Consider the following 18168-nt stretch of genomic DNA (forward strand, 5'->3'; position numbering starts at 1 on the left):
ATTACTATTTAATTAACAAGAAAATATCTTTCTCTTTGAAAAACGTAACACTAGTTACTTTGTTTTCCCATTTATAGACCAGTTCATATAGATCCAGTTCAACCATACTAATAAGCATGTCACAAAAGGAACTAAAAAAATACTTTCCATAAAAAAGTAACTAAGTAATGTAATTAGTTACTTTTTAGGGAGTAACGCAATATTGTAATTAGGGATGCATCGATTCGATACTCAGGGTCAATTAAACTAAAAAAAAAGAAAAGGCTCATTAAACTAACGCACAGATTTAATACACTACATATCAATATCTCTCCCCTTTGTACTAGTGATGTCTGGTTTGTGAACGAATAGTTGGATTTAACCGGTTCTTCTTAAACATTATGAACAGTGTTGGGGGTAACGCTTTACAATTAATGCGAGGTACGTAATCAAATTACTTTTTTAAAGTAACTAGTAAAGTAACCCATTACTTTTTAATTAACAAGAAAATATCTTTCTCTTTGAAAAAAGTAACACTAGTTACTTTGTTTTCCCATTTATAGACTGACAAGTCTCTTGTCCCCATACTGGGAGAAATTGTAAGTACAGAAACATTGTGTGCACTGTGTGAACATGATTCTAGACTAAATGTGAATTAATTCATCCCATTCGCAAAAAAAAAAAAAAAAAAAAAAAAAAAAAAAAAAAAAAAGATTTGGTATTCATCAAAATGAATTAAAACAGTGAAATGCAAACTCAGAATATGACGCAAAACCAGCAATAATTAAATGTAACAAAAATGAATCTAATCCCATTTTGTTAACCAATGTCTTTGCTGCTTATCTTTTGATGATCCAGTTCAACCATACTAATAAGCAAAAATGTCACAAAAGTAACTAACAAAATACTTTCCATAAAAACTAAGTAAGTAATGTAATTAGTTACTCTTTAGGGAGTAAAGCAATATTGTAATTAGGGATGCATCGATTCGATACTCAGAATCAATTAAAAAAAAAGAAAAGAAAAGGCTAATTAAACTAACGCACAGATTTAATACACTACATATCAATATCTCTCCCCTTTGTACTAGTGATGTGTGGTTCGTGAACGAATAGTTGGATTTAACCGGTTCTTCTTAGTGAACCGCTTGAACCCAGTTCACCAAATCGGACTGAATCATTTGAAACTGTTGCGTCTCCAGTAAGCATTAATCCACAAATTACTTTTAACATGGCTGACACTATTTCTGAGTCGATATTAACCAATATCCAGAGTAATTCATCAAGTCAAGTCAAGTCATCTTTATTTATATAGCACTTTAAACAAAATACATCGCGTCAAAGCAACTGAACAACATTCATTAGCAATGTCAATAATGCAAACAGTTAAAGAAAAATAATTATCCACTAACCTAGTTTATAATGGTATTTTTGTCATGGGTTATGATTTATGTATTTTTTCATTTGTTATTTTTCATTAAATTGAAGTTGTTTATATCTCATTATCGGATCGGATCGGTTCTGAAATTTTTTTTTATTATTTTGATGGCACTGAGAAAGGCCGCACCTGAGTGCACACAGTGCTCACACTCTCTCTCTTGTTTACTGTCGTTGTTATCAGTTCTCTCTAACATGGATAGAAGTCTGTCTAATAATCAGATATAACGGTTAAACACAGGAATTCATGTATACAAATGTATTATAACGATTGCTTTTATATTATTAGTGATAAAAAGGCAAACAGTATAATACTTTCTCGTTTGCCATCAGCATTAAGCAAATACCCATTTATTTAAATAAATCTTTGAATGACTAATGAATATTTAATTTTACAAACCTTGCAAACTTAGTCGAATCTAGCTGCAAGATCTTGTGAAGTGTGCATTTTTATCCAGAATGTGTGTTCTCTGTTTGACGGTCGGCCCATGTTAATTGAATGCTTTAAACTTTAAATCTGATTTCAAATTATGCTGCACTTTATGCGTTCGCCCACTGTCATATTGGTGTCATTTTCACTGTGTGCTGTATGTAAAATGAGTGTTACTAATTATATTTTTATTAAATATTTATTTGTGAAAAATAATTTTATTTTTACTAATACTTATTTTACACATTTATTTTTTTAATCGATTGTCAAATGATTTAAAATTTCTTAAATATGAATCAAATAATAATTAAAAAAATTATATATATATATATATATATATATATATATATATATATATATATATATATATATATATATATATATATATATATATATATATATACATAAATATACACATACACATACACACACACATTTCGGTTTTATATTGGCTATCACCCCCCCTGCTTTCCAAGATATCGGCATCAGCTGTCAAAAAAGTGGCTGTCGACCACTACCGATGAATAATCTTTATACATTTTATATTTACTGCTTTACGGAAACCATTACTTGCTTATAGTGGTGGTTTGGTCTAAATTATTTTTCTCATATTAGAGCGAATAAAAAAACAGATACATTAATACCAAAGTACTTATCTAATGTCAAGATATTTTCTATAGATATTTTTGTTGTATGATTCAGTAATACTATATTCACCCTGAGGACATGAGGCAAAGAGAGAGGACAGGCAGACAGTGGAAACTTTGACACAAGCAAAGCAAGAAAGGGCCAATTCCCTCCCTCCCAGCCCAGCTGTGCCCCCCAGCTCGGCAGACTGTACCATGGCCCTGGAGACTCCAGGATTCAGAAACATAAGCCATCAGTGTTTCCACCGGCAAATTTAATTCCTGCAGAGGAACAGTCAGCCGCAGCTCTGCAGCGAGGGACGACTAGGAGCCCAGGATTTTCCAGTGAGTCAGTGACTGTGGTTTGTGTGCTCATATGTGCAATACTGTCACTGAAGTTTCTCCAGTGAGTCATGTGTGAGGCTTGTGTGATGGCGTGTTGTGTTGGGGTTACCAATTCATAAAGTAATGAACTATAATGTGTAGTATATTATATTTAGTATATTTGGCACTTAATTTGAGGATGTTTTCATTCACTTAGAGCGGTGTTACTGCATGAAAGGTTATTTTTTAAAAATCCATAATAGGGCCTCTTTAACACCAAAAACCTGTTTTGAAACAATCTGTATTGTATGAAGCACTATATAAATAAAGATGACTTGACTTGTCTTCAAGATTTTTATTCGTCACATACAAAATTATATATAGCATATATAACCAGCAGTGAAATGTGAGTAGGAAAATGGCGGCATGGTCCGATTTGCCGAAAGCCGGTAGTGAGTGTGCTTTGTAGGCATTCTTAAACTGAGTGTAGCAATGATCCAGTGTATTCGGTCCTCTGGTTGGACAGGATACATGTTGATAAAAATTAGGCATGACTTGCCTGAGTTTGGCTTTGTTAAAGTCCCCAGCAATGATAATAGCAGCGTCAGGATGTTTGTTGATGTTGCCGCTGAGCGCATCGTGAAGCTCAGACAAAGCCAAGCCAGTGTCTGCTTGTGGAGGGATGTAAACAGCAGTTATGATGATCGATGAAAACTCCCGAGGCAGACAGAATGGGCGGCAAATAATGGATAAATGTTCCAGATGAGGCGAGCAGGAGCGCGACAGAGTGGAGATATTCCTGGGGTCACACCATTTCTTGTTAATCATGAAACAAACTCCTCCGCCTTTGGATTTGCCGGCCTGGGCTGTCCTGTCCACCCGTAAAACAGAGAAGTTTTCAGACGGCGTTACAGCAGCGTCCGGGACCAAGGGCGTGAGCCAGGTTTCAGACAAACAAAGGATGTTACAGTCCCTAATGTCCCGTTGGAAACTTATCCTGGCTCTAAGATCGTCCATCTTATTCTCCAGAGACTGGACATTGGCGAGCAAAATGCTCGGTAAAGGAGGGCTGGGTGCTCTTTTCCTCAGTCTGTTGCGAATCCCAGCACGTTTCCCGCGGTGTTTCTTGTTCCGTCGCCTCGGGTGGTTATTCAAGTGGCCATTGTTCATCTCGGCGTTCCGGAGAATCTCAGATGGCCACGATGGGTTGGAGGATAAAGTGTCCTGAAACAGGTCAGTGAAGCGGTGTCCAATGTCCAAAAGTGTTTCCTTTTCGTATATGATCAGTGCAGAGGTAATGTGTGTAAAAAGAGAAAGCAAAAGTAGGTAAAAAAGTAAATAAAAACATAATCTAAGCGGAGCGACCTGGACGGTGACCGGACTCGGCGGCGCCATCTTGATCAGGACGATCATATTAGCCAATATTGATGATTTAAAAATACATATATATTGATATAATGTGATATTGGCTAAGTAATTGTGCACATATCCCCTATTTTTATATTTAGATGATCTTTATCAAAATCTAAAGTTACTCTAATCTTTAAAAACACTTATAATTCTTTATACTCTTTGTACAAGATATCCTGGCTGGTGTTTGAGTCACATACACATTTTAGAAGTGACAGCTGCGTTTAAATCGGTTACATTCTGGTCTGTGTGTGAATGAAATAACGGAGTCACTCCAGAAATTGTGATTTTCATTTTAAAATGGATAACTTTTGATATGGTTACACTTGTCGTTTACACTACCCCAGCGTCATCGACCCTCGAAAATGAAGACTTTCGTAAAAGATGCAGACCCCATTTTAGTTTGAATACTACGTGGTTGCTTTTCAGTGTAAACGGACCAAAACGGAGATTTTGAAAATGATGGCATGGCTGCCCACATTTGCTCTGCGTATCCTTGACACCCGTGTAAACCATGACATCATGCGCATAGTTGTATCTGCATGAATGGTCATGTGACCTGCGGTTTTGGTTGTGTAGTGTGGACGGAGATCGTTTCTGAAATGCAGTACAGTGTAGACGAGGATCTAGTGATTCTACACTAATGTAAATATGGCTAATAGTGATAACCATAGGTTATCTTTATGCAAATAGAAAACTTGTATTAACAACTAGTTTTTTAGGTTATGTACATTCTTCTGGGATTTAATGTGAATTTGCTTGTCACTGCCTGAAATGCTCAATTGAAAGTACAGATTTTGTAGTCATAAATAGTAAAATGTTGTTGTCAGTCCTGTTAATGACTGTTTTGTTCTGGACACACAGTGGAGAGACAGCATGTTTGGTTGTGTGTGCCAGTGTTGGGAAGTAACTAACAGAAGCAGAAATACTACAACTTGGCATCTTTCAGTAGCGTGACAGCTGTTTTGACATGTGCAGCTTTTTCCAAGCTGTTTATTTCCTGTAAGGAGTAGTCTAGCGTAACAAGATGCTACACTTCTGTCTTTATTTGACCTTGTTTTGAACACAGCTCAGTGTTGATGTTTCAACTTAAATTAAACTATTACATTTAAAGGAGCTGAAATAAAATATAAATATTGGATTGGAACATTATCAGCCTAAAGTTATTTCAGTTTATTGCCAAAGCAACTTTTCTTTTTAAATGATACATTTTAAGTCAACAATACATCTGATTCATATAGTATGTGACATGATCCTTCAAAACACTCCAGGTGAAGAGCTGTGGTGGCATCAGATGTGTTATACGCAAAACCATTTTACAAGTGCCCTGACAATGATCTCGATGCAGCAGTAATAAGCCCAGTCATCACAGGCTCACATGTTAAAACTGAAGAAGTGGGTATCTTTGCTATGTTCAATGTGAATTCTATTCAGCTCAGTAAGTGCAGTTCGGGTAAATGGATGCCATTTGTGAAACTGTAGTACTGATGATTTGTGAATCACGTAGAGCTCTTCAGAAACATGATTCTGGCTAATGGTGACCAGACCGGTCTCACATTTCCCTAAACCTCACTGCAAGTGAATATGCAAACATCAATGATGTGCACAGATTACAGAAATAACTATGATTAGCCGCATCTCACTGAACACTGTCCCAAATGAATCCAAGCAGGATGATTCAGCTGCACTGACTTCACACTTTCAGATGCAGAAAGCTTGATTTGGCTGAGAGATGTATTATAGTGCTAATATGGGAATCTGGCTGTAATGCTTTGTCTAATTTTTAAAGGTCAGACAACAGCAGAACACATTAGGGAAAGATTTATATGACAACTTGTGTTACACTATAAGCACTATACACTGTGTGCTAATGTGTGCTCAGCCATATAATATAACTGCTTCTTAAAGTGTGATAGGTTTTAATAAAGTAAAAATAAAAAACTCAATGTTTGACTGTAAGGGGTGCCACAGAGTGATGTAAAATCATTAGCTTAGTTTAAGAACAGCAGAATCAATGGGATCTGTGGGTATGCATGTAATGCTTGCATGCATGCATACCCTGCTGAACGAATGGTGCTCTTAATGGACATGTTCATAAAGATACCCCATCAGTGAAATGTGTGGCTGTTGTTGTGTGTGAAACACCCAGATGGTCCTGCATCTGCAGTAATACTACAAAGTGCTGCAGCACGCACTGATTAATGTTACAGGCAGGGGAGTGTGTGTCTGTAGACGTGTTAAGGTTTTTATTAACACAGCTTGGTATGTACTAGCCACATCCTGTGTCGAAATCCTCACGTGCACACACATGCGCATGCGGTGTGAAATGTGTTCTGCTGAGCTGTCTCAGCGCAGTGCGGGGGTAGCGGGGGCGTTATAGCATATCAAACAGGGAAACACTAGGATTCAGAGTGAGGGAGGGGGATGCCGGCGAGAGGCGAGGTGAGGGGTAACCCTCCTTACAAGGCAAGGGATTCCACCACTGCAGTAATCAGCGTTTCCTGCAGTCTCTCTCTCTCTCTCTCTCTCTGTGCCGCTGCAGATTTCCCCCGTGCACACGCTCACAAACGTGTGTTCCCCCAGAAATCCTTTCATCGGACTCCAGTCATCAGTTAGCATGACACACTTGCTCACTCTCTTTCTCTCTCTCTCTCTCTCGTTCTGCCTTTACCGAACCGTTCAGACAAAAGAAACACAGTAGGATAGGAGAGAATGCAGACACGCTTTTCAAACTTGAACTGCTTTCACATTCAATGAGACATAGTTTGTGTATGTGGACACTGGGACACCACACCCATACTGTATATGCTTACTGACCATTTAATTTCAAAACCGTTGCATTTTATAGGAAGTTATACAACTTATAGTTGTAATTGTATTAGGATGCTTACTATGAAATGTTGAAATATGGCTATACTGACATTTAGACACACAAGCATCCAAGTAGCGTATTAAAATTCTGAATATTCCAAAAAGAGTTTGTGAGAGAGGCATTTTCCTTCTGATCTGTTAAAAAAAAAAAGTATTAAAATTTTTCTGCGAAAATGTATAAAAATTTGAACTAGATAACTTGTAGTTGCTGTGACTCTTCATAATTTAAACCGTAGACCGTAAAACCAGCTGTTAATTAAGAAAGTTCCCATACTGTAGCAGATCTAACGAGATATTTTATGTAATTTCACAGTAAAATAATGTTACATTTACCGTTTTTGGAAATGTAAAACTCATCTTCTAAATGACATTAAAAACATTCCCAGTTCTTCATGTCTGGGCGAATGTTTAATCCCTGTAAAGAAGATGTGTTCACTTGTGTAAGCAAGTGTTTTCAAGAAATCATTTTTCGGTGAACCGTCACTTTAATAGATTGTAGTTTAGAGTAAACTTTGTGTTTTGCAACATTTAAGCAGTACTTTCTTCAGTTAATAATAATTCAGTAAATATATTTCCATTGTCCTTTATGTGCAGAGAGTGGATATGTTTTGGAAATTTTGGAAAGTTTCCATCCAGCATTTTTCATGCAATATGCCAAAATATACATAAAAATGACATGATGGAAAGTGAGGTCAGGGTTACTGAACAGGGTGTTTGTTTTACAGTATGTAAGTGGCCTTTACGTATTGCGTTCGAGAGAATAGAGAGGTTGTGGAGAGGACTGAAAAATAAGGGTAAAATCTGCCAAAAAGTAAAATCATTTTAGAGGTAGAGCAAGTTTTAATAAAAGAATGATAAATATGTCGGGGTACACTTGTCAATCGTTCACATTAAGACCAATAACATTACATGATGTAATTACATTTTCTTTCGGTTTAAATGTAAAAATTAAGGTTTGATTTTTTTCTGTAGCATTTTTAGTCTTTTACCGTTAAATTCATGGTCATTTTTTGTTTATGGTGTATGTAATGCATCTTACTGCAGCTTCTGATTACGGCACTTATCTAATCGCTGTTTGAGCTCGCCTCACACTGACTAGCTATTACAAGTACATTATGAGAGTACACACACTGCTGAGTCTACTGTGAGTCACTGATACATGGGATGTTCTGCCGAAGTGTTTGGTCTCTTATTTTAGTAGTACTTTTATACTGTTATAGTGTGGACAGGGCTGTAGTGTTATCTGCATGGTTCCCAGTCTCAGAGCCAGTACAGTGAGTCTGACTGACCGGTGTAGGCAGCAATGAAGTCAATGTTGTTGACAAACGACTGGCTCAGTCCTACTGATACAACGTGGGATGTTCTGCAGGGGTGAAGAATAAGGATGGCCTGAGGCCAGTGTCACAGAGTTTCAGGCCAGTTTATGTGTCAAAAGTCAAAAGAGAGTAAATCTTAATGTTGTGTTTTGTGCCTTGCTGCTGTCTTTACTCCATGGATTTGTGCAGATCGATCCATGGGTCTTTACACAAGGGCTGATGCTTCTGTGTCGGTACAAACTGTTTGTGAAATAGTCAGTCGATGATTGCTTCGAAGGCTGGCCTGCCTCCTGAATTAACAAACCAATGCCAAACTGTGTGAACTAAAACTCCAGCAGGATCTCCTGCAATATATATATATATATATATATATATATATATATATATATATATATATACAGGTCCTTCTCAAAAAATTAGCATATTGTGATAAAAGTTCATTATTTTCCATAATGTAATGATAAAAATTAAACTTTCATATATTTTAGATTCATTGCACACCAACTGAAATATTTCAGGTCTTTTATTGTTTTAATACTGATGATTTTGACATACAGCTCATGAAAACCCCAAATTCCTATTTCAAAAAATTAGCATATTTCATCCGACCAATAAAAGAAAAGTGCTTTTAATACAAAAAAAGTCAACCTTCAAATAATTATGTTCAGTTATGCACTCAATACTTGGTCGGGAATCCTTTTGCAGAAATGACTGCTTCAATGCGGCGTGGCATGGAGGCAATCAGCCTGTGGCACTGCTGAGGTGTTATGGAGGCCCAGGATGCTTCGATAGCGGCCTTAAGCTCATCCAGAGTGTTGGGTCTTGCGTCTCTCAACTTTCTCTTCACAATATCCCACAGATTCTCTATGGGGTTCAGGTCAGGGGAGTTGGCAGGCCAATTGAGCACAGTAATACCATGGTCAGTAAACCATTTACCAGTGGTTTTGGCACTGTGAGCAGGTGCCAGGTCGTGCTGAAAAACGAAATCTTCATCTCCATAAAGCTTTTCAGCAGATGGAAGCATGAAGTGCTCCAAAATCTCCTGATAGCTAGCTGCATTGACCCTGCCCTTGATAAAACACAGTGGACCAACACCAGCAGCTGACATGGCACCCCAGACCATCACTGACTGTGGGTACTTGACACTGGACTTCAGGCATTTTGGCATTTCCTTCTCCCCAGTCTTCCTCCAGACTCTGGCACCTTGATTTCCGAATGGCATGCAAAATTTGCTTTCATCCGAAAAAAGTACTTTGGACCACTGAGCAACAGTCCAGTGCTGCTTCTCTGTAGCCCATTTCCTGCACACGCCTGTGCACGGTGGCTCTGGATGTTTCTACTCCAGACTCAGTCCACTGCTTCCTCAGGTTCCCCAAGGTCTGGAATCGGTCCTTCTCCACAATCTTCCTCAGGGTCCGGTCACCTCTTCTTGTTGTGCAGCGTTTTTTGCCACACTTTTTTCTTCCCACAGACTTCCCACTGAGGTGCCTTGATACAGCACTCTGGGAACAGCCTATTCGTTCAGAAATTTCTTTCTGTGTCTTACCCTCTCGCTTGAGGGTGTCAATGATGGCCTTCTGGTTGGCAGTCTTACCCATGATTGCGGTTTTGAGTAATGAACCAGGCTGGGTTCATTTGAGTTTTTAAAAGCCTCAGGAATCTTTTGCAGGTGTTTAGAGTTAATTAGTTGATTCAGATGATTAGGTTAATAGCTCGTTTAGAGAACCTTTTCATGATATGCTAATTTTTCGAGATGGGAAGTTTGGGTTTTCATGAGCTGTATGCCAAAATCATCAGTATTAAAACAATAAAAGACCTCAAATATTTCAGTTGGTGTGCAATGAATCTAAAATATATGAAAGTTTAATTTTTATCATTACATTATGGAAAATAATGAACTTTTATGACAATATGCTATTTTTTTAAGAAGGACCTGTAATATGCATGTGTGTGTGTGTGTGTGTGTGTGTAAAAAATAACACTTTATTTTACAGTGTCCTTGTTACACAGGTTTCATGTACTTGCTATATTAATAATTATAAATTCTGCATAATTGCATGAAAGTAGCCCTAACCAAACTCAGATCCTCAACCATATAGTAAGTACATGTAGCTAATCAATGTTTCTCCGTGCTTAAATGTATAATTACTCTGCTACAAGGAACACATAAAACAAAAATTGTAATAATGATTTAAATCTGTAAGGAAAATGTTGTTTTAAAGAATAAAAATAAAAAAATAACTTCACCTTGTATACTAGGGCAAAGCTAGCTGCTAGCTCTTCTCCAGAAGCTCTTATTGTAGGAAGTGAACATTGTTTCCTGACAGGCCGTTTAAAAGCCTGTTCACCTTGACTTCCAGAAACTGTGTAAACGGCAGTTCTATCGGATTGGATTATGTGATTTTCAGCTGGCTCTTGTTGCCTTTTTTATGTGCAGAATGCCAATCTGTTTTGGGTAAAGCTAAAGACTGAAGCAAGTTGTTCTTGTCTAATGCCTCTGACACCTTTCCACATTTTCAGTCGTAATAATGAAAGCAGACATCACCCTCTGCGGAGGGGTTGGTTCGTTATCTCTTCATTACTAATTAATGGCAGTCCTGGGCTGAAATCGGCACTTTAACGGCTGTCAGAGAATGCAGTGACCTCCAGTCTTAGGCTCGGCACATTCACTCATTAAACTGCTTCACACCTCTGTGCTGTCTGTCAGTAGTGTCATCTGCCATGTCAGATCTTGTGTGTTGATTGACACTGGCATTGTATCTGTGGTGCTTTATTGACATGTGGCAATCAAACACTGTTTGTGATGACTGTTAGGGCTTCAGGTCAGATGGACCTATGACTTCCAGTTCCCACTGGAGCCATGCATTAGTTGCACAGTGGCCCATTGCCTGCACTCTATTGGTTTTGAGTCCATCAATTTAATTAGTTTTTTAGATTTGGTCACACAATGTAAAGCATACATAATGTTTGTTTTTAGTAAATGGTTAGATTAAATTTTGACAAAAAAATAAATAAATAAATAAAACATTGGTGAGAATGCTAAAAAGGCTTTTCTGACCATGGTGGCGATATTTACTATGTTGATTAGTAATGGGTTACCTTAAAAGTTTTAGTTAAATGCACTCACACTCATGTTGTTCCAAACATGGTTTTAGTCAGTTTTTCATGCAAGGAATAATTGATGACTTCAGTTTCCTTCAATGACCAGTCTGTAACACATGAAGCATAAATATACACAATGCACATAAATGTACATAAATGTATATGAACATTCACTTTGTGTCACTGTGTGCGTCTGAAAGCATTTTTTTTCCTTTTTTATCTGACTGATAAATTCCATCAGATTCAAATGTTTATAAACTTAATCTTTTCCTGTTGATCAGATTATTTTGTGATGAACTGCCTTTATCTGTCATTTTGCATTATTGACACTGTTTTCCTAATGTTGTTCAGTTGCTTTGACGCAATGTATTTTGTTTAAAGCGCTATATAAATAAAGGTGACTTGACTCTTTCAGTCTGATTGACTTTTCTAACACTTTCCAAACATACTGATGATTTTATCTTATTATTAGTTATTTATTGGCTTGGTCAGTGTTTTTCGTGGTTTTTGGTTCTTTTGCTGTTGTAAGGACCTTAGAAATAAAACGTTTATCACCCATCAGATTAAAGCATACAACAGCAAGATGCACTCTTTAGGATGGGTTCATATCGTAGACAAACTAACAAAGTATTTTTTTTTTTTTAATCAGCTGTTTTATTCCAACCGTCGACTTTTATTCCAACTGACGACTGGCCCCGCCTGGTATGTTACATGTAGGCATGTAGGTTATGGTTTTACAGTAGAGTGATTCATTTGTTTACAGAAGGAGTGGAAGGAGAACTTCACTGAGAGATGTAAACATTTGCTTTTAGCCAAAGAATATTTACTACAGGCACAGTCCACCTGGAAAAACCAAGCACTTAAGGGTGTAGTGCTGATACTTCTTGACTTGTTCTTTACTGGTTCCTTATTTGAACCGGCAACAATCCTATTACAATCCCCGAGCTTTGACTGCTGCACCATAAATGACACAATGCGAGTAGATCTGCGGTGCATTTTCGATTGCTGTCAGGTTAGTGGGGTAGTGTGTGTGGGTGGAGAGTCAGTGTGTAGATGCGTGGGTGGAAACATTGAAAGCTCTACTTCAGAAAGACATGGAGTGGCCTGTGAACCTCAACACTTAGGTGAAAGTGAAAGTGATGTGACATACAGCCAAGTATTGTGACCCAAACTCAGAATTTGTGTTCTGCATTTAACCCATCCAAATTGCACACACACAGAAGTGAACACACACACACACTGTGAACACACACCCGGAGCAGTGGGCAGCCATTTATATTGCGGCACCTGGAGAGCAGTTGGGGTTCGATGCCTTGCTCAAGGTCACCTCAGTCGTGGTATTGAGGGTGGAGAGAGCACCGCACATTCACTTTCCCCACCTACAATTCCTGCCAGCCCGAGACTCAGACTCCCAACCTTCAGATTACGAGTCCAAATCTCTAACCATTAGGCCACAACTTCCCACATGGTGCCCAAAAATGACCACACTGCAAATCTCTGGACATTCTACAGCTAACACACTTCTGCTGCTGTTGATTACTCAGCAAACTCAGTGTTTGTGTGTGTGTGTGTGTCTGTGTGTGTGTGTGTGTGTGTGTGTGCGTGCGTGCGTGCGTGTGTGTGTGTGTGCTTGCTTGTAATGTGGTGCAAGGCAAAGGTCTCATTTCCCATGATCTCAATATAGAATCCCCAGTTTCAGTTTGGCCACAACCCTCTCTGTCTCTCGCTCGCTCTCTCTCTCGCTCTCTCTCTCTCTCTCTCTGTATCTCTCTCTCTGTCTCTCTCTCTCTCTCTCTCTCTCTCTCAGTGTTGTCGGTGACTATCCTCTTCAGAAGCACAGTGGAAAATGTGATGTATTTTCATGTGGCCAACATGTGGTTCTCTTCTGGCTGCCTCTCAATTCAGAAACGCCTAACTGCTGGTCTGAGAGAGACAGCGTGTTTACTATTGACCTGCTTTGCAGTCCTATTCTTTATATTGTTGTTGTCTCAAATGCAAACAGTGTTTTCAGAGTTCATATGCTTTAAGGTGCAGTCACACTAGCAAAACTCTTTCTAGCAAAACTGTCCTTTGTCAATAGTGTAGTGATGCCAGAAGTGCAGCAATCAACTGGTTCTTTGATTTCATTAAAAACAAAACAAATCCAATGTAAATGTTAATTTATTCATGATTCTGACATCTCCCATAAACTCTCCTCAACATGGTAATACGAGTAAAGGTCGGTATCATAATGTGAATAATGACTGTTCCTCACACAATGACTTTGTATGATGTCCGAAGACTTGGATTTATAATGCACAATGTCAGCTTTTATGGTTCTTTCTTGTCATCTGGGAGATTTACATTCCCAATCCCCATTTACCCCCATTATATTGAAAGAGTGACCTGGATATTCTTCAGTTTTCTTCATATTTACCATTTGTGTTCTACAAAAGAAGAAAGTCAGGTTTGAAATGACATGAAGGAGAGTGAACAATGACTTTTTGGGTGAACTATTCCCATAAGATTTGAATTTTGTTGCCATTTCGTTCATTAGTAGTATGAACCTCAGTCACCTTTGTTCTTCATAGCACCTGTTTTTTAGTTGGTGCTAAATATATGAAGATAAAATACACATTTTCCATGCTTCAGTGATTCCTGCTTTTGTATATTTCAGTGCCAACCCCCATTCTCCTGTGAAGACAAAACATTTCCATTTCTCCCCTAAAGGATTGTTGTAGATCACATGGGCACTGTAACGCTTACAGCAACTACTCAAAATGAAAAAAGCCCATCTGTGATGTAAGCGTCATCATATCTCACGCGCTACACTCAGACAAGCCTGGACGAATGGGGAACGTCTACAACCTTTTAAACAGATGCAATTGTGCAAGCAGTTTAGTAAGAATATGTTTATGTAGCTGTACTGCCTAAATAAGATTCAACAACAAATGACCTCCGTCTTGTTCTGTCTCTTCTGTCGTTGCAGGGCTGGAAGAGCTCCCCCTCATGGCAGGGTCAAAGACTACTGTGTTCATCCGCTGCTACAGAAGGTGAGTGTTTGTTTGTGTTTATTTGAACACATGCAAATGCGTGTAAGTATTTGCATCACTGAGCCATCACTAGGGCTCTGACATGAACACCTTCCTTTTGTCTCAGATGCGTGTTTTTAATTCAGTTTTCTTCAAAAAATTCTTTATTGAAGAGTTCAACGGCTTGAACCAAATTAGCCAGTACTGAGAACATACAGTATACACTACAAATAATGGTTTGAAGTCAATATCTAAGAAAAAACAAAGTGACAAAATACAAGAATATGTACTGAGCATGCTTTATGTAACTGGTGTAACCAGATGTTATTGAGTCTGGGTTTACTACTGTCATTTATGCTCAGTACATTATAATATCTCATATTAACCAATATTAGGTGGATGGCTAGCTAATATTAGTCGACACTACTTAAGAAAACTATAGAGACTAAAGCAATTGTTATTTCCTTAGTAACAGTGGATTATATTCTATAAACATTTATATTCATGCATTTTGCAGATGCTTTTATCTAAAGTGATAGATTGCTTACCCTTGGAATTGAACCTATGACCTTGGCATTGTTATATTATATTAAACATAGTTGAGTGAAGAAGTTCACTAACAGTTTGACAACTTAACACAAGTATTATGTAAATTAATAAAGTTTGCATGTTATCACTGTAGATCTGTTTTCTTACTGATATTTTAAAAAGCATTTTTCCTTCTGGGACCGTAATGCTGATAAAATCAGATGTTGGAGATTCCTACTTATTATCCTTGGCATAATAGCTTTTTATCACTCGGACAATGAATAAAACAAACCAGCAACATTGTATCTAGCATTGCAGGTGTTCGATTGTGAGCAAAGAAACCTCCTAGCGACTGCAAATGAGAATAAAGGATGCTGTGCGATGCTAGCATTGTTCTGCAGGTGTACCATTATTAACAGAGAGGCTCATTTACTGTGTTTTATACAGCTGTATCTGCAAACGTTTGCTAAACAGGATTTAGCATTGTGTAATGTTGGAAATTTGACCCGTTAGCTACATTTACGTGCACCTGGATAAAACCGTTCTGATCAGATTGATGGCTCGATCAAACCTTGACGTAAACGCCTCGATCAATCTGAGGTTGATCCAGATACAATGCAGTCAGATTGAAAGTGTCTAGACATTAAATAATCTGATCACCATAAATTAAAATCTTACACGTGTAAACACTTTAGGTTTTTTAAGATGTCCTTGTTACAGTGTAATTATACATTTAAGTACTGAGTTATATTAATTAACTACATGTGCTTACTATATGGTTAGGGTTAGGATTAGGGTTTGGTTTAGGGTTACTTGTATGTACTATTATGCATAATTGTTATTATAATAGTAAGAACATGTAACAAGGATATCTTAAAATAAAGTGACTGCAGCTGGAAACTGCACTGACACTACACTGATGAACAGTGACGTCCCCTGACTCCACAGGGCCGGGTTGTTGTTTCGCTCAAGAGAGAGCATTCATAACTCAGGCTGGACAGATCCAATGCTGCGGTAGTGTGATGTATTCTCCCATCATTCAACAGGGCCCCCGTGGTTCCCGCATACCGTCATCCCAACACTGCCCCCTGCTGGCAGTCTACACATTCACTGTCCACATAAGTCTCTTACACGTTCCTCTACAAACTCTCAGCAGACTGTATCTTTTGCCATTTAAATGTGCTTAATGAGTCTGAGGAACTAGGTTTTGATGGCTCAATTCATTTCTAGTGAGTTCTAACTGGACTACATTGTTACTATACATACAAATCCTGCGTAATTTGGTCGCTACACATCTAATGTGGTTTATTCGGTCATGTGTCTGCAGACGTTACAGTGGTGTATCAGAACGGCTTGCCGGTGATCTCTGTACGTCTGCCGTCCCGACGAGAACGCTGCCAGTTCACCCTCAAACCCTTGAGCGACACGGTGGGGGTTTTCCTTCAGCAGCTGCAGGCGGAGGACAGGGGCATCGATAGAGTCGCCACCTACTCTACAGGTGGAGTACCACACACAATCCACATCCAGTCTCTGAAATCTAAATATAGAAAAGTTGGTTGGATCTTTTGCCAAAGCTTTCATAGACACTGTTTTATGGTGTTTACATGACAGATGTCATTTATTCACCCATATGAAATTTTAATAACCCTTTATTCTGATGGTCCCCTCATCAGACTATTAGTAGACTATCTGATTAATATCTGCTAACTCTTTATTGTCATGGTCTCCCAGCAGACATTCTACTTTCGAAGTACTTGCCTAGAACTTATTCTAGCCCTAACCCGGTAGCACTTTATTTTAATAATAGTAATTATTTATTACTATTAATTATTTATTAAGTATTTATTTTAATATAGTAATTACAATAACTATGTAATAACTAGATACTAACCCTGAACCTACCCCTAAACCTAACCCTACCCCCTGTAGTTATCTTGTGTTACCAGGACTTTCTTAGATAAATACACTGGAAGTACACTATAAGTACATGTTAGTACACGCACTGTAAAATAAAGTGCAACCCCTAACTCTACCAGTCTACTAATACTCTACTAATACTCCAATGAGAGTTAATATACATGTAGGTGTAATGTAACTTATAGTCAACGAATGTGTTAAAGGGACCATCAAAATAAAGTTAAACCAAATTTTTTTAACTTGTCTTTTTTCCATGGATGAATGAAAGTGGATGGGGATTCATTCATTCTGCCAAGCTCAAAGAAGGTGTTTTCTTATTGTTACATTTTAATTGAATACATGCTGTACATACATACATACATAAATACATACATACATACATACGTACATACATACATGAGACATTTTTAAAAGAACAGCTTTCATTTGAGATAGAAAATCAAAATCTTTAATGTTGCATCAGTTTAATGCACTTTTGATTGGTATTCGCTTATTAAACGATTAAAACATTCAAACATTAAACGATTGTGTACAGATAACACAATGATAACAGTTTTCATTTTTGGGTGACTTATCCCTTTAAGAATATTGAGTGTAGCGTTGCGCAAGTAAACACATTCACTGTTCTGAGCTCTAGGGGATAAAAAAAAAAAATTAAGTTCAAATTTAAGTTATTAACAAATTCTTTTGTAGTTAAATCCACAAATTGCAGATGAATGTGTGGCTTTATCTGACATGTTTAACTTGATAGTATATCTTTAAATCTAATTGAGGAGCAATAATCATTTGTACTCTGTGCGAACTGCATATCTGCTCTGTTTCAAGCTCAATTATTCCCGTGTGAGAGGCACTTGACCTGTCTTTACCTCTCTGTTTCACCTCAAATTGGAAAATGCTTCTTTTCCTGATGAGCAGACTTAATGCTGAGCAGGAAACCTTTGTGATAAGCATTTAGATTGGCTCTTGTATTACATAACCGTTTCAGATTGCGTTCCTATAATTTCCCTCTGTGTCTCTACTTCTGTCTCTATAGATGGAGTAAGAATAGCATCCTCTACAGGGATTGACGTTTTACTCATGGACAGCTTTCAGCTAGTCATTAATGACACGACACACACGGTGCAGCCGCCCAGGAGAGGTGAGTGTGCATGTTTCATTGTGGCTCATTAAGATTATGCGGAGGCCCTGCTATTTTTAAATATTTTTTTGGTGTCCGTT

The 18168-nt window shown here is 37.9% G+C and overlaps 1 protein-coding gene across 1 annotated transcript in view; it reads left to right on the top strand.

Moving 5' to 3' along the window:
• Positions 1-18168, top strand: part of LOC113113021 (calcium uniporter protein, mitochondrial-like) — a 61763-nt gene that overhangs the window by 37899 nt on the left and 5696 nt on the right. Inside the window, exons 3-5 of the mRNA XM_026279123.1 lie at positions 14463-14526; positions 16361-16531; positions 17984-18088. Of these exons, the coding sequence (XP_026134908.1) occupies positions 14463-14526; positions 16361-16531; positions 17984-18088 (340 nt within the window). The remainder of the gene's footprint in view (positions 1-14462; positions 14527-16360; positions 16532-17983; positions 18089-18168) is intronic.

The sequence above is a fragment of the Carassius auratus genome, chromosome 13 (genome assembly GCF_003368295.1).
Source record: "Carassius auratus strain Wakin chromosome 13, ASM336829v1, whole genome shotgun sequence".
In the NCBI taxonomy this organism is placed as follows: domain Eukaryota; kingdom Metazoa; phylum Chordata; class Actinopteri; order Cypriniformes; family Cyprinidae; genus Carassius; species Carassius auratus.